This window comes from Aspergillus thermomutatus (assembly GCF_002237265.1).
Source record: "Aspergillus thermomutatus strain HMR AF 39 chromosome Unknown NODE_11, whole genome shotgun sequence".
Lineage (NCBI taxonomy): Eukaryota > Fungi > Ascomycota > Eurotiomycetes > Eurotiales > Aspergillaceae > Aspergillus > Aspergillus thermomutatus.
Window position 1 is genome coordinate 172,244 of NW_020798059.1, and position 27,601 is coordinate 199,844.

At 50.4% G+C, this 27,601-nt stretch overlaps 10 protein-coding genes across 10 annotated transcripts; 6 read left to right on the top strand and 4 right to left on the bottom strand.

Moving 5' to 3' along the window:
- Window positions 1-2,579: 2,579 nt before the first annotated feature.
- On the top strand, window positions 2,580-3,350 carry CDV56_109365 (GPI anchored serine-threonine rich protein; the record flags this gene model as incomplete). Its single annotated transcript, XM_026762984.1, has 1 exon — window positions 2,580-3,350. The coding sequence occupies one exon, from the start codon at window positions 2,580-2,582 to the stop codon at window positions 3,348-3,350; it is 771 nt and encodes a 256-aa protein (XP_026618228.1).
- A 674-nt stretch (window positions 3,351-4,024) lies between these two features.
- CDV56_109375 (DUF2462 domain-containing protein) lies at window positions 4,025-4,433 on the top strand (the record flags this gene model as incomplete). The annotated part of the gene is made up of 3 exons (XM_026762994.1): window positions 4,025-4,071; window positions 4,152-4,236; window positions 4,308-4,433. The coding sequence occupies 3 exons, from the start codon at window positions 4,025-4,027 to the stop codon at window positions 4,431-4,433; spliced, it is 258 nt and encodes an 85-aa protein (XP_026618229.1).
- A 304-nt stretch (window positions 4,434-4,737) lies between these two features.
- Window positions 4,738-7,414, bottom strand: CDV56_109378 (uncharacterized protein; the record flags this gene model as incomplete). The annotated part of the gene is made up of 5 exons (XM_026762997.1): window positions 4,738-5,334; window positions 5,387-5,712; window positions 5,766-5,874; window positions 5,936-7,094; window positions 7,170-7,414. The coding sequence occupies 5 exons, from the start codon at window positions 7,412-7,414 to the stop codon at window positions 4,738-4,740; spliced, it is 2,436 nt and encodes an 811-aa protein (XP_026618230.1).
- A 1,913-nt stretch (window positions 7,415-9,327) lies between these two features.
- On the top strand, window positions 9,328-10,855 carry CDV56_109409 (5'/3'-nucleotidase SurE; the record flags this gene model as incomplete). Its single annotated transcript, XM_026763028.1, has 3 exons — window positions 9,328-9,420; window positions 9,813-10,714; window positions 10,786-10,855. The coding sequence occupies 3 exons, from the start codon at window positions 9,328-9,330 to the stop codon at window positions 10,853-10,855; spliced, it is 1,065 nt and encodes a 354-aa protein (XP_026618231.1).
- Window positions 10,856-13,965: 3,110 nt separating this feature from the next.
- On the bottom strand, window positions 13,966-15,544 carry CDV56_109441 (DUF5427 domain-containing protein MTC1; the record flags this gene model as incomplete). The annotated part of the gene is made up of 3 exons (XM_026763060.1): window positions 13,966-14,945; window positions 15,001-15,189; window positions 15,256-15,544. 3 exons carry the CDS (start codon window positions 15,542-15,544, stop codon window positions 13,966-13,968), a joined length of 1,458 nt encoding a protein of 485 aa, XP_026618232.1.
- Window positions 15,545-16,749: 1,205 nt separating this feature from the next.
- On the top strand, window positions 16,750-17,307 carry CDV56_109458 (carboxymuconolactone decarboxylase family protein; the record flags this gene model as incomplete). Its single annotated transcript, XM_026763077.1, has 1 exon — window positions 16,750-17,307. The coding sequence occupies one exon, from the start codon at window positions 16,750-16,752 to the stop codon at window positions 17,305-17,307; it is 558 nt and encodes a 185-aa protein (XP_026618233.1).
- Window positions 17,308-19,528: 2,221 nt separating this feature from the next.
- CDV56_109474 (uncharacterized protein) lies at window positions 19,529-21,754 on the top strand (the record flags this gene model as incomplete). Its single annotated transcript, XM_026763093.1, has 1 exon — window positions 19,529-21,754. One exon carries the CDS (start codon window positions 19,529-19,531, stop codon window positions 21,752-21,754), a length of 2,226 nt encoding a protein of 741 aa, XP_026618234.1.
- A 924-nt stretch (window positions 21,755-22,678) lies between these two features.
- On the top strand, window positions 22,679-24,117 carry CDV56_109492 (putative C2H2 finger domain protein; the record flags this gene model as incomplete). Its single annotated transcript, XM_026763111.1, has 3 exons — window positions 22,679-22,841; window positions 22,903-23,279; window positions 23,341-24,117. The coding sequence occupies 3 exons, from the start codon at window positions 22,679-22,681 to the stop codon at window positions 24,115-24,117; spliced, it is 1,317 nt and encodes a 438-aa protein (XP_026618235.1).
- A 732-nt stretch (window positions 24,118-24,849) lies between these two features.
- CDV56_109502 (TMEM14 family protein) lies at window positions 24,850-25,248 on the bottom strand (the record flags this gene model as incomplete). The annotated part of the gene is made up of 2 exons (XM_026763121.1): window positions 24,850-25,194; window positions 25,246-25,248. 2 exons carry the CDS (start codon window positions 25,246-25,248, stop codon window positions 24,850-24,852), a joined length of 348 nt encoding a protein of 115 aa, XP_026618236.1.
- A 581-nt stretch (window positions 25,249-25,829) lies between these two features.
- CDV56_109506 (uncharacterized protein) lies at window positions 25,830-27,379 on the bottom strand (the record flags this gene model as incomplete). Its single annotated transcript, XM_026763125.1, has 3 exons — window positions 25,830-26,350; window positions 26,402-26,777; window positions 26,834-27,379. 3 exons carry the CDS (start codon window positions 27,377-27,379, stop codon window positions 25,830-25,832), a joined length of 1,443 nt encoding a protein of 480 aa, XP_026618237.1.
- Window positions 27,380-27,601: the final 222 nt, after the last annotated feature.

Sequence of the window (27,601 nt, forward strand, 5' to 3'; positions counted from 1 at the left end):
TTCTTGTCATTTCGGTCATGTAGGGCGTGAACCCCGAGGTATTCCCACTATCATGGATAATCATGAGACAATCTCCTTGCGAGCAAGCTCTGTATATGCTTTAGTAACTCCCACGTTCTAGATTCGACCTCGCGCAGTCCGCGATAATAGAGCATACTTTGATTCCCTCTATTTAGAGGATCCAGACAGAGCTGGATCATCCCGATTCCTGACACGTCTCTTCAAATAGGACAACTTCCTCTTAGTCGTCATGAGGAATAGAATCTGGCGCTCTAGAAAGCCCTATTCATAGCAGCGCTCTATCAATGGAATTGTGGGTTGGACAGTGTAAGCCTTTTGAAGGCACAAGACACGATTGGCAGATTCCCATATATTTAACGTTTTGTGTATTACTTTTTAGACGCATCATTTTCAAGCAGGTGAGATGCACTCTGCAGTCTGCAGTGCTCGGTGTATGCCCCGTAGTTCAGGCCCCGTCGGCTATCTCCACCCCTATGATTGGGCCAATGAAGCACGTATCTACGTATCTATTCTGAGGCTGTTGCCTGTTGGCCAGACTGGAATAAAATCAGAGCCACGGTGACATCCTGCGCTATCTAGTATCCGGCGCCAATTGGAAATTGTTTGCTTTTTGCAAGACACATGGCCAGCGTGACTGCGAGACGACGTGGCTATCTATGTGGTACAGTCGCAAGGGGAAGGTTCATCACTTACGGGAAAGACGAGAGTTGCGAGCGTCCCATTGAGCCTTGTCTTATCTTGAACAAGGTTGACTGTAATGGGCCAATAATGGCTGGTGCGGCAGTGCTCATTGTGCGCGGTTTCTAGTGGTGCTGGACTCCACCGGCCATGTCAGGAACAAGAAAGGAGCGACCGGGAACCCTGACAATCGTCGTTCAGGGACGAACATGGGATGACTTCATCGAAATGATCATCCCTTGTTGGATCGGCCGGAATCAAATGTTATCAAATCAATTGTCCATCTCCAACTTTCTTCCGGTGTTGGAATATCAAGCTCTGCATTACGGCACATTATGGACGCAAGCTCGCAGCTCGTGGAATCTTCCCTTTGTTTATCCTCCGTACAACGTAGCATGCTACCATGGCCGAGTGGAGGCTCCTTTCCCACAAATTATTGGCCGGAATTCAGGGGTAATATTTTGATTGTTTTGGAGCTCTGCAATCTCACTTGAGGTCGCCTAAAGTGTATTTTTGTTAGTCCTGCGGCCTTGTGGCGTATGTCTCATTTCAATTCTACAACATGGAGTTTTGGACTCACCTAGAAGCCAGATGCATACGTCGTTAACCAGTCATCGATAGCTATGAGCTGGATCCATATGTACTGGGGCAAATCGGATAATATCCGGAGGTTTGATGAAGTAGGAGATATTGAGATTCAGGTACGAACACAGAAGTCGAAATTATGTTGATGAATGTCTGAAGGTTGTAGAATGGATGCACTTCCATTGAAAATCGTCAGGTTTTTCGTCATCATCGATTCACCTGATGATTTCGACATACAGCCTTTTGATGTGTACAGCAACCTCTCGTACTCCTTCATCATCTGTACACATGAAAGCTGAACCATTGCAACATCCGTACAAACCGTTGAAATCAATTTCTTGGCAGTATTCCCTATCCCCCACGAGAGGATGGGTCACGGTGATGAATCGAAATTACAGTTCAGAAGTGCGGCGCCGTTGACTCTTAGTTCTATCTGCTAATTAGCCCATCCACTGTTCATGGTGACCATGCTGTTCCTTCTATCTATATTTGTCCAAAAATAACACCGTCCATAATTCAGAACTGCACGAAGTTGTGAGAGTCCTTGAAGAAAGGATAGCCATCAACGTCGCTGACCAATTCCGTTGATGGCAAAATGCTGGAACAGGGGACTCTATCCTGAGGATCAAGGACCCCCAAGCCTACACAAGCTAACAATTGAACTAAACACATCTCATCTTAGTTGCACCAGTGAGACGGGGATACGAGGATTTGTCCCCGCCCTATTTGCCAGGGTCACAATTGTTCATTCCTGCCGAGTGTCCAACATTCCACCCGTTGCTCAGCACCACAGCAGATGAGGAGGACAGGAGCTCGAGAGTTTGTTTCCCCTTACGAGTTACGACCTCATTTTTATGGACTATGTTGTGATACATGCTCATTCGACCCACATCCGTGGTATGAGCCGCAGATCCGCCCATGATGCCTGATGATGTCCCGTTGAACTGGGCAGACCGGCTGAGGCTATTTACTGGCTGGAGGGAATGCGAGGGCCCCTCCTCTCATCATCCCTCAAGGGGAACACAATCTCAGGCTTAGCTCGAAATGATGTTAGCCTACTGCTCTTCAATTCTAATTTGAATCCTCGTCTCCCTTGTGGTCGCTTCGTTCCTCTCTCTTTCTTCTCTGATTCTGTCTCTCTTTCTCTCTGCAAACACTCTCGTCGTTCCTTACCTACGACAGCCACTCTTTTAACCCCAGTCATTCATTTCAAATCTTACGAGATTTTCGAACAAGTCACTCTTTTCGCCTGACCTATTCACATTATCCGCAAGCTAGAAGAAAATTAATTCAAAATGCGTTTCATCACTGTTGCTCTCTCTGCCCTTGTGGCGATGGCTTCCGCCTACACCCAACCCGACTACACCAAGGCTCCTCTGGGCAATGCCATCCTGAAGCCCGGTCTGAACGAGCAGGTTCCTGTCGGCAAGCCCTACACCATTGAGTGGGACCCCACCACTCAAGGCCCCGTCTCTCTGGTCCTCCTGCGAGGCCCCAGCACCAACGTCGTCCCCATCGCTACCATCGCCGAGGCGATCCCCAACTCGGGCTCGTACTCGTGGACTCCCAGCACCGAGCTCGAGGACGATGTCACCCACTACGGTCTCCTTCTCGTCGTCGAGGGTACTGGTCAGTACCAGTGGTCGACCCAGTTCGGTATCTCCAACCCCGGCAAGGCCGTCAGCGCTTCTTCTTCCGCCCCTGTGAGCCAGAGCACCGCCGCCGCCGCGACTGAGACCGCTACTGCTGCTCCCACTGCCTCCGAGGTCACCGTCATCACCACTGAGAGCACCACTTTCTGCCCCGAGTCCGAGTCTGCCACTGCTACTGCTACTGTCAAGCCCACCACGATCCCCGTCGTCGTCCCCACCGGCGGTGCTTCCATCCCCGCTGGCTCGCCTACTCCTTCTGCCTACCCCAGCACCACTCTGGTCAGCACCGCCCACGGCTCCAGCACCCCCTCCGCCACCACCCCGGCTCCTAGCCTCTTCACCGGTGCTGCCGACCGCACCGCTATCAGCTTCGGTGCTGTTGCCGCTGGTGTTCTCGCCGTCCTCGCCTTTTAAATTTTTACTCCCTCTTGGGATCAAGCTCCGTTCATGACGTGTAAATTCTTCGGTGGACATAATATTTCTTGACTCTGAGGAGCTGAGCTTTTACTTCGTTTGTGTTTCAGCATAGCCTGGAATATACTCTTCGTCCTTTTGTATTTCAGCCTGCCATTGTAATGCGAGTCTGCGCGGACATTGTCAGATACAGGATTCTAATGAGATATGGCAACCAATATATCGAGCGCATAGACCATCTATACTCACCTCCTATCATGGCCGCAGGCCGCGACTGTCAGTAGATCTAAATGAGCCCCAAAGTGATCATCTCCATCGCTGATATTGCACATCAGCATACACCATTCTTCAACCCTACATTCGCCACAAGCCAAACAACTATACCGCAGAATCTATCGTAGTAATCTACAAGAAATACATAATCTGCATATCCGCATTCGCAACCTATTCGTCCACCATAGTACTCCGGAGAGAGGTACATCAAAACACCACTATCAACACATCACGTGATAGATAACCCCGATAAGCAATTTTCTCCAACCCATGCAACCACAACACCACATCCCATCACCCTCAATCATCCCAAACAACCCACCATCCATCCTAAGGAGATCATACCGTGCTGCTGGCAGTACACCGTCCACCTGCACCCCAAACTCCGCCTCGCAGACAAAATGGCCCAAGGCCCCCTGAAGAAAACCAAGCCGAGCACGGCGAAGCGGTACGTGAACTCCAACCCTTCCAACCACAGACCACGGGGAAGCAACTTACTGAGGATATGATGTGATGTGATATGTACAGGCCCACGGCACTAGCTCCCAAGCGAGGACCGCGGCAGATCGCGCCTAAGAAGGCGACGCTGATTAAGCAGCAGAAGATTACGAAGGTTCGTCCTGCGCCGTTACTGTGGAGGTAGATATACTTGTTGGAGGGGGTTTGGGACTGACCGTCGAGTAGAAACTTACGGCTGGGTTGACGGCGAAGACGGAGAGGAGTTTGGCGCAGAGGGCGGGACATCTTGAGTTGCTTGCTGGGGGGAAGAAGGATAAGAAGCAGGAGAAGGAGAAGGGGAAGAAGAATTGATGGAGGTGATTTGTTCCAGTATAGAGATACGATTAATGAAGCATAGATACCCTGGCTACTGGTGCTGTGTTTGGTTACATTCCGCTGTAGGTAAACAGATAGGAGGATCACAAGTATTCTATGTATATCATGAACTTATGTGAAGGCGGTATGTACAAAAATGATATAATCATCACTCATAGACAGGCAAAGACCAGAAATGAAAAACGCTGCATGGGTATCGTATCAAAACTCCAGTTCCAATCCATCAACAATCTTTTCCAAGCGAGGGTTTGCTTTTTAGTACTCTAGGGAGAGTCGACGCCTAGATCTTTGAGACGCGGTTCGGAACACCGGCTTGCTCAATGAGTTCGCGGCCTCGTTCCATCCAGTTCTTAAATCCATCTTCGCTGGGATCTAGGGGGAAATCGTCCCACACCGCATTTTCCGAGTCAGCATAAGTGGACCAGACGCCCTTGGGCACATCAGCGGTCGACCACGCAGGAAGTTTCGCCAGCACACAGGTGTAGTAGACGTAGAGAATTCGACAAAGCAGCTCGACTCGATCCACATAATGCTGTTTCGAGGGGTCGGGCTCACGGCCTCCGTCCCCGAGGCGCTTCCACCAGGAGACTCGCCACCGGAGAGAGAGAAGGATATGTCCGAGTTGACCCAAGAAACGCAGGTGCGTGTCTTGAGAGATCTGTTTCCACTTGATGTTGTAAAAGTCCCGTTCAAGCTTCCGGAACCCTTCAACCTCTAGCATGCGGCAGAAAATCCGCGACAGCTGCGCCGCTAGCAGAATCTCGCGTTGATCTTCGGGGTTGTGGATGTCCATGGGTCTTTCTTGGCCTCCAGCTTGCAGGGGAACGAAGCTGTAACTGGCACGACTAGGCATGTTGTTCCACTGTGAGAGTAGAGACTAGAAAAGAAGTCAGTCGAGGATATAAAGATAAAAATCGCTTCGCACTTACGTAAATATTGTTCATTGGATCGCAGTCTTTGACACAGCTCAGCCAATTCTTGGACTTGTCTTTCGACTCCACAATCCGACGGTCGATGAACTCGAGAAAGGTGGATCGCGAGTTACCGTTGTACTCGCTCAATGATTTCAAGAACTTGTACGTCTCTCCCAAGTCCAAAACGTACAGTGATCCCCATGCTTGGCTTGCACGGATGTTGAATCGTCCTTGCCGCTCGCTCAGGAACTTCAACAGGTCATTCAAGTCGAATCGGGATGGAATTTCCATCCGGACCCGGCCAGATCGATCCACGGTCGGGTGATTGACGGCTCGTTGAGCTACTTGTTGTTAGTCAAAAATGTTCGGTACGATAAAAGGGTCGAGTTCGTACAGATATAATTGCATGTTCCATATTCGACAATGTTCGCAAAACAAGCCCGGGCACACGGCTGTTCGTGTAATGTAGGGCGACAAGCGTCGCATGGAGAGCTTCCATCGCACTACAATCATCAGCTTTCTGTTATTCGAGACCAAAACAAGCCCGAGAGAGGTAAAACAAACCTTCCGCTTATTCAAACGGCACTGAACACACGTATCCTTGTTCTTCCTCCGCAATCCAGCGTTGGCCCTCCCAACCATGGTCAAAGGCCCCTTGCGGCGTGCTCCACGAGGCGGAGACACAAAATCTGCGGAGGCAATGGAACCGCCTTGGCCGTCCTCTTGGACGATCTGCAGTGGTTTTGGCAGATTCTGGTCAAGGCTGACGTTCGAGGTACGCTGCTTGCGCTTCCTGACGGTAGCCACCGATTGCAAAGCGAGTGCCTGAGGCCGGCCAGATGCTCGCTGCGCAACGGTCGACGAACCCCTCGATCTGGTAGGAGCAGTCATGAAAAAAGACCCCTGGGGGTCTTCGCTGACCACGAATGCAGTGGCACTCTGGTGTGGCTGCGAGGTCTCAGAGGGAGACTCCTCCTTCTGCTCATCCTTCCAGGAACCTTCGTCTTCCAGCTGTCGCTCTGCAAACGCCGGCACATCATCACTCAAGCCTGAGTAGGAGCAGTCGTAAACTCCTGAAAGATCACCAGAAACGGAAGAGCTCTCTGACTTGTACTGGAATGCATCCTGAACTCTTCTGTCATCTTTAGGTAAGGTGTGGTCTTGCGGGTTTGTCGACAACGAGGCAGGCGATGTCAAGTTCGTAGGCAGTTGGGACTCAAGTCCTTCAAGCCAGCGCGATTCGAGTGAGCGCAAAGAGCCCTGGAAGCTGCGAGACTGATTGATAATTCTGGTCGGTACCTGTGGTCCCATCTGAGGAACGGGGATAGGTGCTTGAGCCGACGTATCCGAATTGAGATCGGCAGGCGGCTCGGCCCAGGGATCAGCGGCGAATTGGAACGCTTGAGACAGATTCTGGAAGGTCAGGTACTGCTCCGGGTGAACCTCTGAAAATCCTTGTCCGTGGGACAGCTCTCCCCCATCTTCGACGATAACTGTGTTGTTAGAGGTCGGGTCTTTAGAGTACGGATAGAGCAGAGGCGCGTCCATCGGCATTCCAGCGGCCATGGAGTTGATGAGCTGGAATTGCGGCCATGTGTCATCGAGGTGAAAGTTATCGTCAGTCGAGGAGGGCAAGGTTCTGGGGCTCACGGTCCCACTGATGGTGCCTTCGATCGCGGCATCCGCGACGCTGAACTTCTCGGGTGAGGTGAGTCCTGGGTTGCTGCACGCACATCAAAGATCTGTCAGCTACTACTGTTGCAACCATCGCAGACTGGGGAGGAGACTCCGCGCGAACCTAGGGTCGGAATTATGCCTAAAGAGGGACGCGCTGGGCTGATCGTTGGCCAGCGAACCATGTAGAATACCTAGATCCACGATGTCTGCTTCATCCTGATTCGAATCTTGACTGGTATCCCACTCAAGTTGCTGGTCGTAGCCGGCGTGTTCCCACGATGCGATCGAAAAAGCGGTATCGGATTGCCAATTGTCGAGTATTTTGGGGTCAATGCCCGCAGCTGCGCCAGCAGTCCCGCAGTCCATACAGGGGATATACGAAACCGAAGTCGAGGAAGGGAAACGTCGATGGCCTCTCGAGTTAACAGTAACTCAAGGGGGATGTGACTTTCTATTCGTCAAAGATTGTTGGGTCGCAGTCGATGAAGCGGGAAGACTTGACTCTTCCCACAGGTGCGAGTGAAGCGCGAAGAGCGTTTGAGGATAGAGCGGAGGAGTATCTCCAGAACACCTGGAGACCAATGGAGACAGTCGAGGCGATGATATAAGAGCCACTGAAGAGCGAGAGCAGGGATTGATGACAATGATAATAATAATGACGGTCTGATGGTGATGAGGACAGAATTTCATACAGTGTCTGACTGGGTTGGTTGAGTTGATGGTGTTCCCCACCAAAGATTTTGCGGCGATCGGCCTCCGATGTGAAGCTTGCAGCGGGACAGGTTCACTAATAATATTAATACCTAGTTATTGATGGCGTGCTTTAATAAGCCTGCACTGACCCAGAACCAGGGAAAAAAAAAAGAATTCCTTAGATGGCCTCTTATATCTGGTTCTGTGTGAGCATGTCACTGTAATAAGATTGATAATTCTTGATGAAGCATCACTTTTTTCCATGAGAAGGAAGAGGGGCTACAATGACTCTTTTTAATCCTCGTCTCATGGTTCAAGTCAGCAGTCAGCAATTCTGGAAACATCTGACGTCCAGGATGACTACGACTGTCGACTACGGAAAGCCGGATCGATGCTGCGTATGAAGGCGAACTATTCTATTGCCTTGTCTGAAAGAGTCAAGGGGGCGGAGGAATTGGACCATTGAAGGACGGGAAGGTTGAGGATCAGAGCGGGCACGAGGTGGATGGACTCGATGGAGGTGGTTAATTTTGCCAGGCAGGGCAGACTCGCTTCAAGCGGTGATGATCATTCGCCAATCTCTGGGCATCGCAATACTTCTCGGTTTTATTAGGTTTTTACTTTTCTCAGGTTCTCTAAGGTACCCCGTCCAGTCCACAGAACGATGGGTGACTGGCTGAGGGGCATTACGTACCAGAGTGTCAAAATCCAGGGCGCACTGAGGTACGGAGTACAAACCTAAGGGTAAGTTTCCGTTCCTTGTTCCAACTCTGATACTTTTACGGATGAAGCGGATTACGCGACACAATCGTCTCATCGAAACCTGATACGGAAAGGGGTTGTCCGATAGTCGTTCCCTCTTGCTTTTTTGTCTCTCGTGCAGATTTGGCTCTCTGGCTCCTGTGAGTCGGGTTTCGTGGTTGAATTATTTGAACCATTCCTATACATTTTCTGGAAACATGTCAATCAATAATGGTATATTTCTTGTATATCCTGTCGCAGTTGTCTCTAAGTTCTTGAGACAAAGCAAACACTACTACCTATACTTCACAGAAGCATCCAAGAACAAGACTTTGATAATGATCATCCGCTGCAGAATTGCCTTTTCACTCTACTCCATATATGGATCCAAATGCCAAACTGTCTTTGAACTCTCTTCTCATAATAATATCTGTAACGACTGGAGAATCCTGGATGTGCATAGAGACCCGTAAGTCTACTATTAGTTAGTGTGCACTAGGACTCTTATAAATCTGCATACAATTTGACCGTCCTTGCCTCTATCACTCCTTCATCACTGATAACTTCATAATCGACTCTGACAAGACATCACTTCGAGTTTTGAACATGAGCAGCTGACCCTTTCTTTCCTTTGACTAATACGTATCTAGTGGACTACCCGAGGATAACCAATTTCTTCTGTGCTGCATCTTGTCCGTCTTCACCGCAGCCTCTTTTTGGTTGCCCTGAAGTTTTGTCATGTCATGTTCCATACAATAAGTTACCTTTTTGCCACCTTTGGTGTCAGATTAGGAACTAATGATACTAAAGTATTGTACATGCTATGACATTCTTTCGATACGAAAATGACTGCTGACTATGAAGTCCCCTTCATCGAACAACTTCCGGCCCCCCGCAGCGCAAAACAGCTTCACCGTAGCCAGATTGGAAGTTCCCCGGTATGTTTTCGGTTGTCGGGGTAGGTTGAGAAGGCTCTCCAGGGCTCAATCATTACCCAGCGCATGACTCTTATAAATACTATCTCCTCCAGTATCAATTGAGGGCGCCGTAGAAAAAAATAGTCATCATATCTGCCCGTGGGGGGTCGTTCTACCCTTCTCCGCATCACATCTCGGCCAAAGGACGCCGCTTGACCAAACCAGATCAAGGGCACTGCTCCGTAGGATCTTTCAGCGCCAAGGAGATATCAAGGTACTATTGGCAGTCGGCATGCATATATTGGTAAGTTACCTTACTCTTCTCTTTAACACCTTGCGCTCAATACCCATTGGCGCATGGAGATTGACGATACACCAAAAGAAAAGAAATACTCATGTGATTTTTATCCCAGGTTGTCAATGACGACGGTCCGCCCTCACGGCGCCTCTCCCCATACATCCGCCCATTCGTCGATGCCCTCCAGGCTGCCGGCCATGAAGTCTCCGTCGCAATCCCAGCGAGATCTCGATCCTGGATAGGCAAAGCACACATCATCGAAGCCGCCCTAGAAGCAACATACGTGCCCCCAGACGCCTTCCGAGACGACGGAACATGGGATGACGCCTACGAGTTCCCCGACGAGAACGAGTCGAATCGCGAATGGGTCGTCATCGCCAACGGCACACCCGCCAGCTGTACCCAACTAGGCCTGTTCAACCTCTTCGCCGATCGAGGCCCCGTCGACCTTGTGATCTCGGGCCCCAACCACGGCCGCAACGCCTCAACGATCTACAACCTCTCCTCGGGGACCGTCGGCGGAGCCCTCGAAGCCGCTATCTGCGGGAAGCGCGGAATCGCCATCTCCTTCGGCAGTAAGGACGAGCAGCCGATCGAGGTCATCCGCGCTGCGGCCAGACTCGCCGTCCGCGTCGTCAACCACCTGTCCCAGAACTGGGACGAGCGTGTCGAGCTTTACAACCTGAACGTGCCAATGCGGGCGGACGTGGAAACCAGACCGGTCCGCTACACTCGCACTCTACCCTACTACTGGTCGAAGGGGTGTCTGTACGCCGAAGTGTCCCAGGCGAACGGCCACTCCACGCCGGCATTGACGAACGGAAACTCGAACCACTCAGACGAAAAGGCCGCGAAACTGTGTAACGGCTCAGCCACAAAAGCTGTAAATGGGTTCGGCGGCTCGCACCTGAAGAAACGCAATTTCGCCTGGTCGGCGGAATTGTCCGAGATGAAGAAAGCTCTGCAGGCAAGCGAGGAGGGAACTGATGCGCATACGGTTCTGAATGGAAGCACTAGGTTAGCATCCTCGATCTTTCCATCCATTTAGCAGTACGCCCCGTTTGCAAGAAGCTGACTGTCGAATACAGTGTTACTCCGCTTACCGCAAACTTCTCGCATGTTTCTGGTCTTGATGGACCCTTGGAACTTGATGATTGATTGACTCATGAGCATGAAAAGTTAGATGATGAGATAGATAGATACCCGCAAAGGTTTTTCTCTTTTTGCGTTAGGAACACTTGAGTTTGCTGAATCGTGCTCGACAACCAGTAGACGTTGATCCTTCACTAGAACTCGACATCAAAGAAACCGGGTGGTTAACCTACCTTACTTCTTGCTTAGTTGCTTCGACTCGCTATATTCGACATGAGGCGGGAGGATGACATATCAAATGCTCGTGCTAGTCTACGAAAGCCGTACATCAACAAACACTCGATCTACGCAGGCTATGTTGCACAAGTCAAACGTTACTCTGTATAAATATCCGCAAGAAGTAAGAACATGTTTCCATTGCTAACTACCCACTACTAAATACAAAAGCTAACTAAAAGCAAAGAAGTAAATACAAAGTGAGCTCGTCTTAGCTTCGCCAGAATGGCTACTAGACTCCAGCACCACGGTGAGGTGCGAGCTCGTCGCTGGAGGCCTGCCATCGGTTCGACGAGCGACCCAGATGAACAGGCACCTACTGGCCAGGTAGGATTTTGAAGACCCCTCAGTTCCCACAGGTTGTAAGTGCGACCCCCAGTGAACCCCTCAGCTGCTCAGTTAAGTAGTCGTAACTCGGCGGAATCGAACGACGGTTTGCTGTGCTGTGCTTGCTGTGTTGATGAGTACGTTAGGTTATAGGCAGTAGCCTACCCCCGTTAGTCGAGGGGCCACACTCTGTCCTGAACATGAGAGAGAACAAGTCAGCCGTCGATGGTCATAGCAAGAGCAACTTGAACAAACGAAAGGAAGGACTCACCGGCAAGTCAAAGAAGACGAGACATCGGGAATGGGAAAGTCTTAGTCGGATTGCCCGAGTGACTGTCGATGTTAGCAAGGTCAGAAAGAAGAATGAGAACGAAGACATGAGTGGGAGAAGATGCTTGCCTGTACCCAGATATCTCCTCGAGCAGTGCCGTATGGCTGTGTCCCACCAATGGACGTCTCCGTTGGCTGCAGTACAGCTGGGCCCTGCTGTGACTGCCGGGATAGCACAAGCCTCCATAGTCACACAGTCTCGAGGGAAGAACTTTCCCTTTTCTTCGAGCAGTGCCGTATGACTTTGTCCCACCGGTGGACGGCTCCAGCGGCTGCAGTTTACAGCTGACGCTGCAGTGACTGCGGGAAACAACAAGTCTTCATAGCAACACATTCAAGAAGGAAAGGCCGATGGTCGCAACTAGGACAAACTCAGCAGAGGTGGACTTGTAATAGACTGGCGTCCGGTGGGAGAGAAAAGAAGAAGAAGAGGAGGAGGAGAGAGAAGGGGGGGAGAGGGGGCTTATATAGTGCGAGGTGGAGTGGCTGGCTCGCTTACGATCTGGAAGGTATTCACTGAATTCATTCACCATGATGCGTACAGACTGGAAAAATCCGTTCACTCCAATCAGAAATCCCTGCTTCTCTGGCGCAGTGACTCAGAGTAGCGGCAATTTGTGGTTTATAGTGAATACAAACAGAAAATGAGTACTTTCTAACTGATTCTACAGGCAAATTTTTGCGTCTATAGCAGTCTCGACGTTTCGGGAAGGTCTGGATATGCAGTGATATCCCAGTCGAAGAATCATCCCCTGTCTAGCAACAACTCAACAACACTCTCTGATTCTATTCTCGTCCATAGTGGAATTGCCAGTTACTCTACAAACTCTACAGCAGCAATGTGTTTCTGTCCGAAGTGGTGGCTGGTCGAAGTGGAAGATTCCAGCGCTATATCGACTCGTCGTACCCACGTCAGATGTATGCCTGTGAATAGAACACAACAGGTTCCTGCCTCTTTCTTTTCTTTCTCTTCCGAAATTCTCTCGCTCAGAAAAGGCTGGTAGCCTTCAAAAAATAAAAATATTAAAAGGAAAGAAAAATCAAGGAATAAAGCGCTCATCAGATCCCAAGTATCCTGCCTCAGGCACTCAAGATATGATGCCATTCCTTCCTTCCTAGAACAACTTCCTCTATGGGATACAGACTTTGAGCTACATAATAGCTACTAGATGTACACTGTATCAGGTTCCAACGCATATGGTAGCTTATATTGTCATCCGCTACATGAGACTTTCAGAGGGCCGCATAAGTGCACAGAAAACAACAGGCAACATCCACATTGACGCCTGAGGATCAAATGAACCGCGCTTCGGTGCAACTAGATGAGGACATAGACACACAAGCCAAGTTGAGATAGTACCAGCCCTCTCTTAAAGTTCGTATACTTACTGCCGATTCAGGAACACAGTTCACCGGCTAGGGCTAATCGCAGATACCCCGAAGAAATTCTGTTTAGATGACTGTCATACATTGAATGATGTTGATAGGAGAAATCAATATCTTCGTTTTCTGCTTTAAGCACTGAATTTTATGAGTAACCCCCTCGATGAAATATCGCTTGACGAAGCTTGATGCTAACTCGCTGCTCTTATGTTGCTACAGTCCTCGATTTTTCCTACTGCCCCCCATAAGACCTTCGAAATACCTTATGCGAGGTGGCACCGGGGTATTACGGCTCCGGTTGCGTATCAAACCTGGTTGGAGTGACTGGTTACGCGGTTGAGAGGGTCCAGCCGATGGGTACTTATACGGACCACTGGATAATGATACTTTTCGGAGATTGTTATGCTATGAACCCTGGTTCGTCGAGTATGAGTACCGGTATAACCACCCATCGTCTTCTCATGGATACTTAGCGAGAACAAATTGGGTGTGTTGACTGTGAGCTCTCGGCTCCAGTGAACTCAAAGCATGGATATCTCGAGGTGTGATGATCTGTTATCGCTGGCTCACTCAGGAAAATATGTGATTGAGACTGATAGGCACAATGTATAGAAAGCTTCAGGTTCATGGCCAACTTGAACCAGGCCAGAATGGAAGCTTGAACAAACAGCTACACTGGATGAATATGTCTCCAATTCATGCGCCGGGGAGAGTGCTGCAGAGTAGCGATGCTCATGAATCATCAAGCAGGTTAAATTGCGAGGACCTGGTATAGCGGAAAATGGTATGAACATATTAAATCACACATGAACTGTGAAGCGGCATATGATTAGAATGAATAGAAACAGCTGACAGTCAACCTAGAGCGCTCTTGCAGCTTCTCCTGCTCCACTGTCCACGACCGACGCCTGTTCAGCACGCATCTTGCCCTTACCGGGACCCCCCTCACCGACGCCCATTCTTCGAGCCACATAACGCTGTGCAACTACTCCGATGGCTAAAGCCAGAGATTCTTCCAGCCATTCCGCCACCCATTCGCGGGGATCAACTGCCCCGCTGGCAACAATCTCAGCAATATCCCCAGGAACGGTCGTGCGCGGTACGTTAGCGTCCGCCGCGTTGAGGTCTGCGGCAGCTGGAGCCTCGGCATCGAGCCAATCGATCCATTTTTGGGGAATTGTCTGGGAAATAGTGTGGAAGGCAATGCCATGGATGGGGTCATGGAGATAAAGGGCGAACGCGATCTCGTCTTCTGTCGCCTCGGGAACGTCAACCACGCCAGGAGGGGTCGCCATCTCCGTCGCCGGGCCAGCCTGGAAAAGTTCCGTTGATGAAGTTTGACTGATGGCTTGGATAGCCAGGAAAATGTCGCTGCTTCGGACTGGGTTGGATTCACTCAGGACTTGAGTTGCTTGTTTCGCAGCTTCTTCAACTCCGCCCCTTGAGGCGAAATAGTCGGTGGCATATGATTCTGCGCTCGCCCGAGCAAGCTTGGTGGCCTCCACGGTGCCTCGGACGGCCGAGATACTGCGAGGAGTTCCAGGTGTGACAGTGCGCCACCAAGGGCCATCTTGCCAGCCTGCAGAGGAGAATGAAGTTCCAAGATCAAGTCCGCGTTTTGGGGCAGATTCTTGACCGCGTTGGATGACAAGGAGGTCTCCGCCTTCGACCTGTGCCATTACGCGCGAAAAAACGGAGTAAACGATAGGGTCGATAGCGGGATATCCAGAGATATCGTGAGTGATATGTATTTGGAGGCGCTCATGAGAGGAAATTGGAGGCGCAATGGTGTGAAGCAGAGATGTAAATGTAGGGAGGGCCTTGTTCTTGAGCTCACCACCTAGAAAGTATGATTAGCACGAATCAAATGAAGAAAAATAATATTGACCACACACCTAGATCTCTGAGAGCTCCAACATTCCCTCGCACTTGCTGCGCCCACTTCTGGGCCTCCTCATTCTGCTGAATCTCTTTGACTGCAGCCTCAGCTTGCTTCATAGCAGCAGTGGCCGTGGCAAAAAACCCTCCCCACCATCCTCCACCTCCGCTGGCAGGCGCCTCTTGCGCATTTGGCTTCTCGGTCTCTGACGGTTGTGTAGTTGTTGATTTGTTTCCAGCACGGGCCGACCGAACACTCTCCCCAGACTTACGAGAAGCTGGTTTGTCTTCGCTAGACCGAGGTGTAGCTACTGCTGCTGGCTTGGGTGACTTGGTGGCTGGTCTAGGCTCGTTCGTTGAAAGTCGTGGAGTGCCGGGCCCACTGCTTGGGCGCTGCGAAGCTAGATTGTCCAGTTCGGCCAGGATATCTTGTTCCGACTGTGCGGTGGTGGATGCAGCTGTCGGCTTCGATGGCTGCTTCTCCGTCGTTGAGTCGATGCCGAGGTCGTCGAATTGAGCGAGGAGCTCATCGCTCGTAGGTTTCGTGCCTTTTGGAGGCATTGTCCTTGTGGTGTGTGTATCTGGAACCTGAGAATGCCGAGATAGTTATCAGGAGAAGGTTGGTCAGAGCTTATGGGGGGCATTAATGTTCTGGCGGTGGGGAACCTGATGACCTGCGCCAAGGAGCGTTAGCGTGTTGTCTAACAATCTACGAACTATGAAATTTGGAGGCCTCCTTCTTTTGTCAACTGCAACCTTTTGGTTTGAGACTACTGGAATAATGGTTGAGCGATGATTGAGCCACTGTTTGAAGTCCATTAGGCCACCAAGAAAATTACTTTCTGAGCAATACTGTTTACTAAACACGTGTTTACCACCCCTCAAGTCTTTACATTCGCGTCTCAACTGAACTATTGGATTAGCCACACCTTCAACAGCCTGTCTCGTGCCACCTAAACGCCTCTCTTTACCTTTGTTTTACTAGGTCAATAAATATTGGCTGATAAGCCTCTATAAGTTCATACGGAAAGGCGCGGATCCATTCCGCAATGTCTTGCGATAGTCAGCCAGCACCATTGGGAATGGGACATGTGAGTTAGAAGGTCCAGGGAGCAGACAATCTGACTTGAAAGTCTCAAAGAAATCCTTCGGAAACGCTGAGCTATTTGTCCAGGTTTCATGTCAAAGCTCTCGGCAAGAGCAAAAATCAGCGGCGGGATGAGTCAATAACCTACCTGAAGTGATCAAAATAGTATATCCGATGTGGCAGCTAGAGACTATAGACAACAGCGCTCTGAGTCAGACGCTCCAGCTCAACTATGGGATTATTGAAAATGCACGGAGGGCTACTTAACGACATTTGATTGCTCTTCGATAATCCGCGGCTTGGGGTCCAAGGGTACATACTACAATGATACAATCGCATCGTTCCCCGCGGCGGGGCCTTTCCGAAGAATTGATCTGTGGGTCATTCGATACATAAATAGCGTGGTTCCCCATATCCAGGCTGTGCGAACTCGCTGAACCATTGAACTTATATAGAAAAAGAAGGTTCAGGCCTTGGAAGTTCAAGGTCGCGCGAACTCAATTGCGTTCATAGCTTTCCATTTCATCTTTGAGGTAGGTGTCCCGCATGATGCATCAGATTCATGGTATGATGACTCACTGAGTACAACATAGACTTTCGAAGGTGGATTGAAGCCACCTGCTGTACGAGCTGAGTCTTATTGAAGTCTGGCCACGTTCTTGAAGTCGACGATCTCACCATGCGTCTTCCATACGTCTCTGACCCTCCTCCCACTAGCACTCCTGAAGAGGCGGAAATCCTCGCTCGTGTCAAAGCTAGACGTGCCCCTGGGGGACTCTTACCACTTGATCGTGCGCTTCTGCACTCGTATCCTGTGGCAGATGGATGGAACTCATTCATTGGGGCAATCCGAACAAAAACTACCTTGTCCACCATTATCAAGGAACTCATCATCTGCCGTGTGGCTGTTCTAAATGGAGCCTGGTTTGAATGGGAACACCACGCACCTTTGTTGGAAGAAGGTGGATTTAGTGACGAGGGAATACGTGTCGTTCGTGACATCCAGGCAGATATTTCGCTGAAAGTTGAAGAGAAGGTCCTGAGTCCGGCTGAAGGAGCAGTTCTGAAGTACACAGACGCCATGACAAAGACAGTCACTGTTCCCGAGGGAGTGTTCCAGGAGCTGAAGGGATTTTTCAATGAAAGGGAAATCGTCGAGATAACGACAACTTCGGCAGCGTACAATTGTGTCAGCCGGTTTCTTGTTGCCTTGAATGTTGGGGAGAAGAATCCTTAAGTGTCAAATATGCTTTTTCCACCCACTCAAGTGCTCTAAAAACATCGCTCATTCCCTTGCACTTGCGGTATGCGACACACCTGAACATTTCATCATGCTCTTTGGGCTCCGACAACCTTATTGTCTCGAAATAGCAGGCGAGGACATATTCATTTGGAAGGAACACGTAATTTGACAGCTGATTAGAGTATGCATCATCATTCTCACGCCTACTACAAATCCTATACAGCTCAGGCCGCTGAAACTTATACCGAGCTTGGTATCAAGAATGCTGATGCTACAAAAAACTTGCTGCTCAGTGCAAGGTCTTAGAGCAATAAGCTGAAAGTAGATGCTATACAATGATCGCGCAGTGTTTGTCTGAAACTAACCCTCGATGAGCTACCTCTTCGAACAATGGGAGCTTTACTACCACAAAACATGCTCGCCATTGTTTCTCTAAAGGATTTTTCAGACTTCAAATAGGACAATTCAATATAGATTGACGACTGGACTGTAGTCATCGCGCAGAATTATTCATTGTCTTAGAACAACAGACTGGATGCTTGGACCTCAGTATAACCGACATCGGGAACACGGACAACAATTGTGGTATATCTACATAGATCCGCGCTTTCCCCCGCCAATATGAAAATAGTCTCTTAGCCCTTATCCTGTCTTCTCTTGGGATGTTCCTCGTTTAGAAACGTTATTATCAAGGCCAGAGGCGAATGATGTCAAGGAACAGGCATTAGGTACAGTTCAGTACGGATAAAAATACCGACCCTATGCCTTTAGGTAGATTCGACCCAGTGATGAAAGGGACCTGAGAGAATATTGAGACAATATCAATTGTTTGAACAACAAACCTGGTACCAAGAGTGAACATAGAGACTGTACTACCTGCTCAAGTTATCTAGATCTCAATGCTATCGAAGCATAAGTCGCAGAGTCCCTTCAACAGGCAGAGAGGTACGTAGGTGACTACTAACTCCCAGGTAGTACTAGGTACCTCTGGGGATCTAGCAAGGTAAGGTACCGATGTATGGTAAGGTAATACAAAAATCGACGACTGAAAGTATACCAAATTAGATGCTTATTATTGGCTATTAGATCTACCAAAGCGCCTGGCCATTCTCTTCCGGATGGCCCAAAGTCACACTTTTGTGGATAAAGTGGGTCTTTCTGTATGGTAAAGCAAGGTACATAGCCAAAATACCTACCTGCTTTACTTTGAGATAACAACACCTTTTTCGGGCTCTACAGACTCTTCTTGGACTCATTCACTACTACACATCCATCATCTGCTACATTTCCCTCCCCAAGTTTTCGAGTAGTTTTGGACTCATTCATTGACTGATGCATGGTGTCCAGTGCTGCTAGCTTCTCATTTCCTCTACCCTTTCTTCTCCCATCCCTTCTCCTTTCTTTTTTTTTTTTTACATCGGACACCTCATAGTAAAATCTCCTACTACCACACTGGATGCCAGCTTCCATGTGCAGCTTCTTGAAAAGCACCACAATCAGCTTTCTCAATACTTAATATCTTCGAATCTGCGAATGTTCATTTACATTTCATGATTTCTTCAGATCAAGCGTACCTTGCAAACTGACTCCTGCGCTTACTTTGGCCTCTACTGTTGCTGAACTATCTACGTACTTCCTACCTATTATCCCTGTCAGACATTCGCGACACAACAGCCCTTTCGTCAAAGCAGACCATCGCTCTTGAGACTCCTTTCCCTGCTGAATCTGTGCTTGAATCCTGCTGTCCAAAATAAACACTATTGATCCGAATCGTTCTGACAGACTGGTTCTGCGCTCTTAAGGTATGTATGTGGCTGTCGTGTGTTCACACCACACTTCTTGGTTTAACTGTCAGAACCTGCAATGCACCATCTTCTCATTCCAACACTTCTACAAATCTCCGAATCATCAATTCCCAGATCGACTTCCAAGTATTTATTCTGCTTTTCATCACACAACTGCATCTGTTTTCTCTTCTCTCCTTCATACTGTGGCGGCTCCCTGAATCGCACAGCAATCCCGAAGTACTGTTGGCGTCTTGGCATTTCCCAAGCGAACTTTTTCCTTTTCGGAGTGCAATGGACTGACACTGAATGTTTAGATACCAAATTTGGGGAAGAGAATTCAATTCTCCGTTCCTCGATCATCATCAAATTTTTATACCTATCTACTTCAGATTTGTTCATCCTTCTGGAGTATTCTTCGCCGAGCAGTTATGGCTCCTGTCGCCCAGAGCGATATTGAGATGAATAACCATACTTCGGACATGGCCAGCCAGGCCTCCTCTCTTCGCCGACAATTCTCCGAGCCACTCTCTGCTCATTCGACTTCCACCCAAACATCCCAATCGCCTTCTTCTTTGACTCATAAGTCCAAATGCTACCTGTGTGGGGAATATTTCAATACCTCTAGGTCATCAAGTGATGATTCTTCTACTCTCAAAGACCACATTGCTACGGCACACCCGCACAGTGCCAAGAGATACTCTCTTAGTGCCGCAAATGGACATACCCCGAACGGGCAATTTCACAACGATCACGAGCTCACTGAAGATGCTGCGGCATCTGGAGTTGACGATGTTGAAGCTGGTGAAGCTGGTGAAGCTGGTGAAGCTGGTGAAGCTGAAGAGGCTGACGGGATAAGAACATATGACGCTGCCGCTGAGGGCGAGGTCGACGGAGCGATATCTGGTCTTCCTTCTCCCATTCGACTCGATGGCTTCTCTCGTGGACAGACTTCGATTATTGAGCAGCGTGTTCATAACCTTTGGAATATTAACGACGTCTCCAAGTTCTCGAAGGACTTCGAGGACAGAATTGACGACGTCGAATACGCCTGGGATACAGTATTTCGTAACCCCAAGCGTGGCACGAAGCACGACGCATCTGACTTCCCAGAGCGCCCTAATCCTTACAAGAAGACAAAAGTTGCCAAAGGAGAATTTCTCGAAATTACACCTCTGGAGAACATCCTATCCCAGCTCCGTGATCCAGAGTATCGCTCTGTCGATGAGCTCTATGCGATCACTGAGAATGTGCATCTCACTTTGAAGACATGGCAAGAGGAATATCTCGCCATTGACAAGCTCTATAGGCTTGCAACTCGACAGCAAGGGAAGCCCAGTGCGGACCCGAGGAAGTTAGAGAACCCCAGTGTGTTCGAGAGTCAAAGAGAAGCAATGCTGTACGGCTATAAGTATGATCCCAAAGCTCTGGGCGGCATCCAGGATCCCTTCGAGCAGGGTGGCTTCATGCCGACGGCCGCCCAGACCCTTAAAATCAGAGCTAAGGGCGACCCCAACCCTGATGGATGGCCGATAATCCACAAATTTGGCATCCCGTACGTGCCAATGCTACCGAAACCTCCGGCCCAATCAACCGTCGCAAAGAACACGCGCCGGCGTAGAGCAGCAGAATTGGAAGCAGCCAGCCAAGAAATCGAAACGGACGACGCTTTCTTCGGAACGCCTGTGCCTGCCGAGGATCAAGGAGACACTATGCCGCCAGCGAAGCGGCGAACTCGCCAACGCCGTACGGCGCTCGAGGTGGAGCAAACACAAGACAATACACCCGTTCCCTCAGCTCCCGCTTCTCCCGCTCCTATAGCTGCTGCTACCCGGGGCGCCGGTCGCGGACGAGGCCGAGGCCGCGGACGAGGTGCCGCCCGCGCTCCTTCTCGGGCCGTTTCGGAAACGCCACAGCCAACGGTGAACGCGGCTTTAGCACGAGGTCGCGGCCGCGAGACCAAAGTAGTAGCCTCAGTGCCACACCCTTTACCGTTGCAGGCCCGGCCTCCGTCCGACCCCTCTGGAACATTGTCTCAACTGGCGCAAATCGAGCCGGCGCTTAGTGGGGCCCAAGCGGCTGTCTCTCCTGCAATCACTCCAGCGGGAAGCGCGCAAGCCAATGAGTCCCTGGACCCAGCTGAGCTGGCTCGACGAGAAAAGATTGCTAATGCCAAGAACCCCCGGCGCACGGAGGCCATGCTCAACCACTGGGCCCGGTTCAACCGGGAGGGCCGAATCCGCAAACCCAAGCGATCCAAGTCCCAAGTTGCGGCTGATCGCGCGGCAGAGGCCGCTAGGAAGGCGGCGGAGGCACAGAAACCCGTGATCAAGAAACCCAAGTCCCGCACTCCAGGCCCTGTGAGCTCGCAAGTCGACGGGCCTATTGCCCCGGCACCATCAGCTGTGCAGCCCGTGTCGCTCCCTCTGCCCGCTGGTCCCCCCGGACTAGCGCCTATGCCTATGCTCCGGTCGATGGCTTCTCCATATGCGCCCATAGACCCTCGAGCCGTCGCATCGTTTCCCCCAGGTCCTCCAGGACCATTTCAGCAGCCTCCTGCGCCGGTGCCTTACCGCACCCCGTACCCAGGTTACTACAGCCCATACGGGGCGGCGACGGCTGGAATGCCACCACCAGGGCCCACGCGACCCGCATGAGAAAGCATACATTTGTCGGTTCCTTCCTCTTTTGTTTCGTGCTTTTGTCTCGCGCGCCGGATAGCCAATTCACCTCTTCCTCGTCACTGTATGATGGACTTACCCTCGATCCTTCTGGGTAAATCCTGCAAATAGGAAAGAGACAGTGGGTGATTGGGCCGAAGGGGTTTGGTGCTGTCTATGCCTCCGTACAAAAAGCTTCCTTCAGCATACAAAGCATCTCCATCTGCCGTTCGGCGCTTTTTTTCTCTGTATTATCTACGACTCTTATGGCAGACCTCAGGTCAGTGCACTCCACCTGTTATTGACCACCTTTTTTTTCTCGAAAACACATTGAATGTTCGTCTGGTCATATTTGAGCGAAGGTGCCAGGAATTTGGTTGAACCATGTACATTCTGTTGATCCGCTGATTCTTGTAATACTGGCCGCGCTGGTCGAGAGGCTCTGTACGAATATTGTCTTGGGAATGATCCGCATTTTGAGTTCGACTCTGATGGGGGCAAAAGGGATTGTTTTGCATATCTTTCTGCTTGATCTCCACCTTCTGAACTTTGTTGTTCCAGATGCTCGTGGTTAAAGTCACTACATACAGAACACTGTAAATGAGATTAGTATGAAGCGGTGGTAATAAGCCCCATATTAGGACAGTTACTAACTGGAACTTCTGTCACTTTCTTTCACTTTCTTTATCTAGTCCTATACATGAATCATTTCTCTCCATCTCGCTTCATTCCAAAATCACGTGATACTTATTGTAGACAAGCTGCGTCACGTGACTAATGATTCCAACTTCGGATCAGTGAGATCTCAGCCTAAATCACCGCATAGACGCTTCCTCCACACTTTCACTTCACCACTACCATTCCAGAAAAGTTCGACTCCAGGTTCGTTGAAGCTTGAGTCTTTGACATATCACTGTCACAATGGGTAAAAAAAGACGTGGCCCAACACTTGAAGAGCTTCTGGCTCGGCCGTGGTGTTATTACTGCGAGCGTGATTTCGACGATCTCAAAATCCTTATATCACATCAAAAGGCGAAGCATTTCAAATGCGACAGGTGTGGGCGGAGACTCAACACCGCAGGAGGTGAGTCAATACAGCACATATAGCCCTCTGATGATACTTTTCGCTCACCGGATGCAATCAGGCTTGTCAGTGCATATGAGCCAAGTGCACAAGGAGCAGCTTTCAGCCGTCGAAAATGCGCTTCCCAATCGCTCGAGTCTCGATGTCGAAATCTTCGGCATGGAAGGTGTTCCCGATGATGTCGTCCAATCTCACAACCAGCGCGTGATCGCTCAATTTCAGCAAGCAGAGGCGGAGCGGCAGGCCGTGACGGGCAACCCACCTCCAGGAACAGCGTCTGGCGGCCAACCGGCGAAGAAACCCAAGCTTGAAAACGTGTCTGACTTAAAGAAGCGTTTAGCTGAGCACAAAGCTAAACGAGCGGAGGCTGCCGCTGGAGGAAGCAGCGGAGAGGCGACTCCTGTGGGTGCCGGGCAGACACAGGGTCAGGGTGGATTTGTAAGTTGTCTTGTCCTGATTCAATGCAACATTATAATGCTAATTTGTTGTGTTTTTGTAGGCTCAATCTCCTCAGACTGCAGCCGCCCCGACCCCACAATTTACATATCCTCCACCGTATGCAGGGACCGGCTCTCCATTCCCACAGGCGGCGAGCCCCGTGTATCCAACTTTTTCACCAGGCGCACAAGCACAGTACCCTATGCAGCATACACCTACTGGATATACTCCACAGCCATATCCAGTTGGTACTGCTGCGCAACCTACCCCACCCTATGGAACAACGCCACCTCCTTTCCCGACACAACCGCACCAACAAGCATCCCCGTCACACGCAACTCCTCAAACTACCCCGGCATTCCCGCAACGTCCTGGTAGCCTACCGGCAGCGCCTAGCCTTCCCCAGCGCCCCGCTTTTCATCCCCCGCCAGTTAATGCATACCAGATGCAACAAATGCACATGGGCCACCCCCTTCCGAACGCTGGAGTGCATCCTGCTGTCCTAGATGGTGGAAGAGCGCCAGGAGCAGAAGCGGCGTCGATATCATCTTCGGTCAATGATCTTGTCTCTGGGGCAGCGAAGGAAGCTGACCAGGCCGCGGCCAAAGCTGCAGCTGGTACGACCACTGAAGAGAAGCCGTCGAAGAAGGACAAGTCCAAACCGACACGCTTGGTATACTCTGATAATGAGACCAGTCCGGAGGAAAAGATGGCTAGATTGTCAAGGTACGCATTTGTTCCTGACCGTCGAGGAGAAACGACCCTTGAAGAGCTCCCTGCTGCTGTAGTAGTGGGGACTATTCGGGAGTCAGACAAGATTTTCGACTCTGCGCAGTGAAAAGCTTGATGACCGGTGCGGCGACTGTGAGTCGACCGACCATTTGCGAAACGACCCTATCCTTTCGGAGATCCATACACACATTTTCGTCAAAATCCGTTCAAGATTTCCGGTCAGATGTCTGGACAGAGGTACGAACCACAGATTCCAGCTAAGTTCGATGCATATCAAGTTCTAGCTTCATCTTATCTGTCTCATCCTCTTGTTGTTTCTTTCTACCCTAATATGTCAGTACCGTGGCAACCTCGAGTGCACGAAAGAAGAAACTATGCTTGAAACTGAACAGGGGCTGCTACAATATTCATCCATCCTCTTCGCTGTCATGATGCGGGTGGACCTTCTGAGGAAACCGCAGTGAGATACAATGAACGACTGGAGAGCATTGATAGAGTGCTGGTGAGTTTGGTTGTCAACCTTCACCGAGCAAGGCTGATATCACTGGCTACCATGGGAAGTTGTTCGTCCGAACTTGATCAGTTTCGTGTTCTTGCCTCGTGAGATGATTTGGAGACGGAAGACCGCTGGGTTGTCAAGGGTCGTTACCCGCGCTCTGTCAAGCGAATGCTGCTGTAAGTTCTCTAGCATAAAGGTAGGCAACGAATCGACGATGCTTTGAGCTCTAAAATGACACTTATTATTAATGGATACTCCTTTTTAAATCAATTGTTTCGCTCAGCCATTCGTAAAGTAAGAGTCCCGTAGCATACACTGTCCAGCCCAAACTCTCAAAACTCAAACCCTCGAAGCCCTTTTCTCCCGAAACGCCAGCCCAAAAACCACAAGCCCATACGTCGCCAGCACACTCAACGCAAGAGGCACGGGCTTCCCCCTCGTTTTGATAACCCGGGGCACGGAACTCCCCCCCAACACCGCCGAGGCCAGCAACCCGATCTCCTCGCCGTAGGGCTGTCCGTCGCGCAGACGCAGGAAACTGTACAGGTACAGAGCACCGACTGAAAGACCCGCCGCGATGGAGGGGATGGAGCCCGTACGCGCGTAGCCGATGATTCCGCCCAGGGAGGTGAGGAGGGCCAGCGCGGCGGCGGAGTTCGGGGGGCTGGAAAGGGAGGATTGGGACTGTTTCATATCAGCTGCTGCTTAGGGTTGTTGACAATAGGGTGTGCGTACCATGTTGACGATTGGGGTTGGGATGAATTGATTCGAGTGCAGGATGTAAGTAGTAGGCTAAGTTTTTTCGATGATAGATAGTCGACGCTTGAGGCGGATACGTTGATAGATGGACTGAAGAGCTTAGGTACCGTAGACAGAGATCTGAACTGATGGTGTCATTGGTGGAGAATGGAGTACGACGGTCTTCCGAGGGGCGTATTACTAATGCGGTCGAGCTCTCAGGCCAGGGTCAGGCCACCCTTGCAGGCAGTGTAAACAGTCATATTTTCTATTCCTGTTCTGATAGATTCATGAATCATATATATGCATGCAATCGTCGCCCATAATTGATTTTAGAATCGTAAATCATGAAAAAGCCACGAAATGGGATATCATAACCGAAAAAGAATCCCTGATGAATGGTGGGATGGATTTGAACGTTAGTCTAATGCAGCGCTTGCAGCGAATTCGGTGGTAGGGTCATTATCGTTCATCATTCAGTTTGAGTCGTTTGTGCCCTTGATAAGGGCTGGAGTCGAAGATGATGAGGGCGCATCGACTCCGTCTGTTTTGCAGGTTTAGGGAATTAGAGGACAACAGCTTCAACGCTCCTCATCTTCCGATCCCGACTCTTGGCTGCCTTGAAAGCTATCCGTCTCCTCTACCCAAAAGACAGGCACTGCACTCAAGGCACCAAAGAAAGCCAGAAGCCACCAAGGGATGATGACGTAGCCGTGGTTAACTCCATAGGTAAACGCCGCACCGACAAGTGCAGGCCCCGCCGCTCTTCCAACCGCACTGACACTTGTGCCGACCCCATTCAGGGTCCCCAGCACACTGAGGCTGGCCGCAGAGTTAGTCAGGAGGATGGTGCAGCACGGGAAGCTGAAGATGGTGCATGTCAGCTTGCTGAGCATGAGCATGAACACAACAAAACTCCGGATCGATGCTGGTACGAGTGCGGTGAAGGGTGTCACGAGGTAAACGATAGGGAAGACGATGGCAATGACTTTGATGCAGTTGAGGACACCGCATCGCTTGGCTGCCACCGGGAAGATGAAGAACTGAACGAACATGCCGATAATGCCGATCAAGGTGTAGTATATGCCGATCGTTTGGGAGTCTATGCAGAAGGTGTTAAGGCAGAGGCCTTGAGAAAGAGAGAGATACGTACCGACGCCGAACCCGCCGACAAATTTGAACGGCAACCGCACCTCCGGATTCCCGTCCAGTCTCTGAATCGGCGTGTGCAGAAAAACTGGAAGCAGGGAGTCGAACGCCATGTTATGCATCGCCATCATGGCATAGGCGAGAAGAACCAGTGTGGACTGCGGAGAAAAGACCTCTTTCCAGCTCGGTCGTTTGGCAGCCGTGCGCTTCTGGTCGGCGCCCTTTGTGGACCGGTGCTGTCCCAGCAGCGCAGTGGTTTCGTCATCCTCCTGCGGCTCGATGTAGGATATCTTCTTTCTGGGAGAGCTGCAGCAGCCTGTCAACATCTGACCTAGCCGCAACCCTATATCGCGGTGATGCTTCTTGGCTGCCAGTGTTTCCTGTCCGCCATTAGCAAGTACACTTGCCAGTCTCCTATATCTTGATTCGCACTTACATGCAAAAAGAGCCACCCCGTCGTAATCCCGATAACAAACAGAAAAGCCGACGCCAGATTGGGCAACAGAAACGGATACTCCTTGAAAAACCCCCAACTTCCAAAGATCGCCGGATGCTTCTCCACCGGACGCGCCAGCGCACCGCCAAAGGCCGGCCCAAAGATACTCCCAATCGTCCAAACCAGCGGCATAACGCTGAATGCACGCGGCTGCAACTCCTTCTCCGGGACCATCTCCGCCACCATGGTCCGAATGATCCCGACGTTCCCATTCATGAGGCCCAGCAGCGCACGGGAAACGACCAGCATCGCCAGGGTCTTCGACATGCCGAACATCAGCGAGAAAATCATGGTGAAGGTCAAGCCGCACAGGATGATGGGCTTGCGACCGACGGTGTCCGAGGCAGTTCCCCAGGTGACGGCCATGGCGGCCTGGCAACCGGCTGCCACAGCCGAGGTGATTCCGACCCATTTCGCGACTTCGTTTTTGGGGACACCGATGTCCTCAATCATTTCGGGCTGGAGGTGAACGGTGGTTAGTTGCATTGCGGCGACTCAAACATCTTGACTCATGCGGGCAGGTTGCATACAAGATATGGTAAGGCGGAAGTGAAAACAACTGTTTAGCAAGAGGAAAGAGTTCAGTATAGGTCTAAGTCCGAAATCGATCTATTAATTGAGAGATTTGTATCCCAATGTTGCACTCGTGAGTGAGCTTGAACGTACCTGGCTCGGCAAATCTACATATTGCTGGTTCAAGAAGTCAGT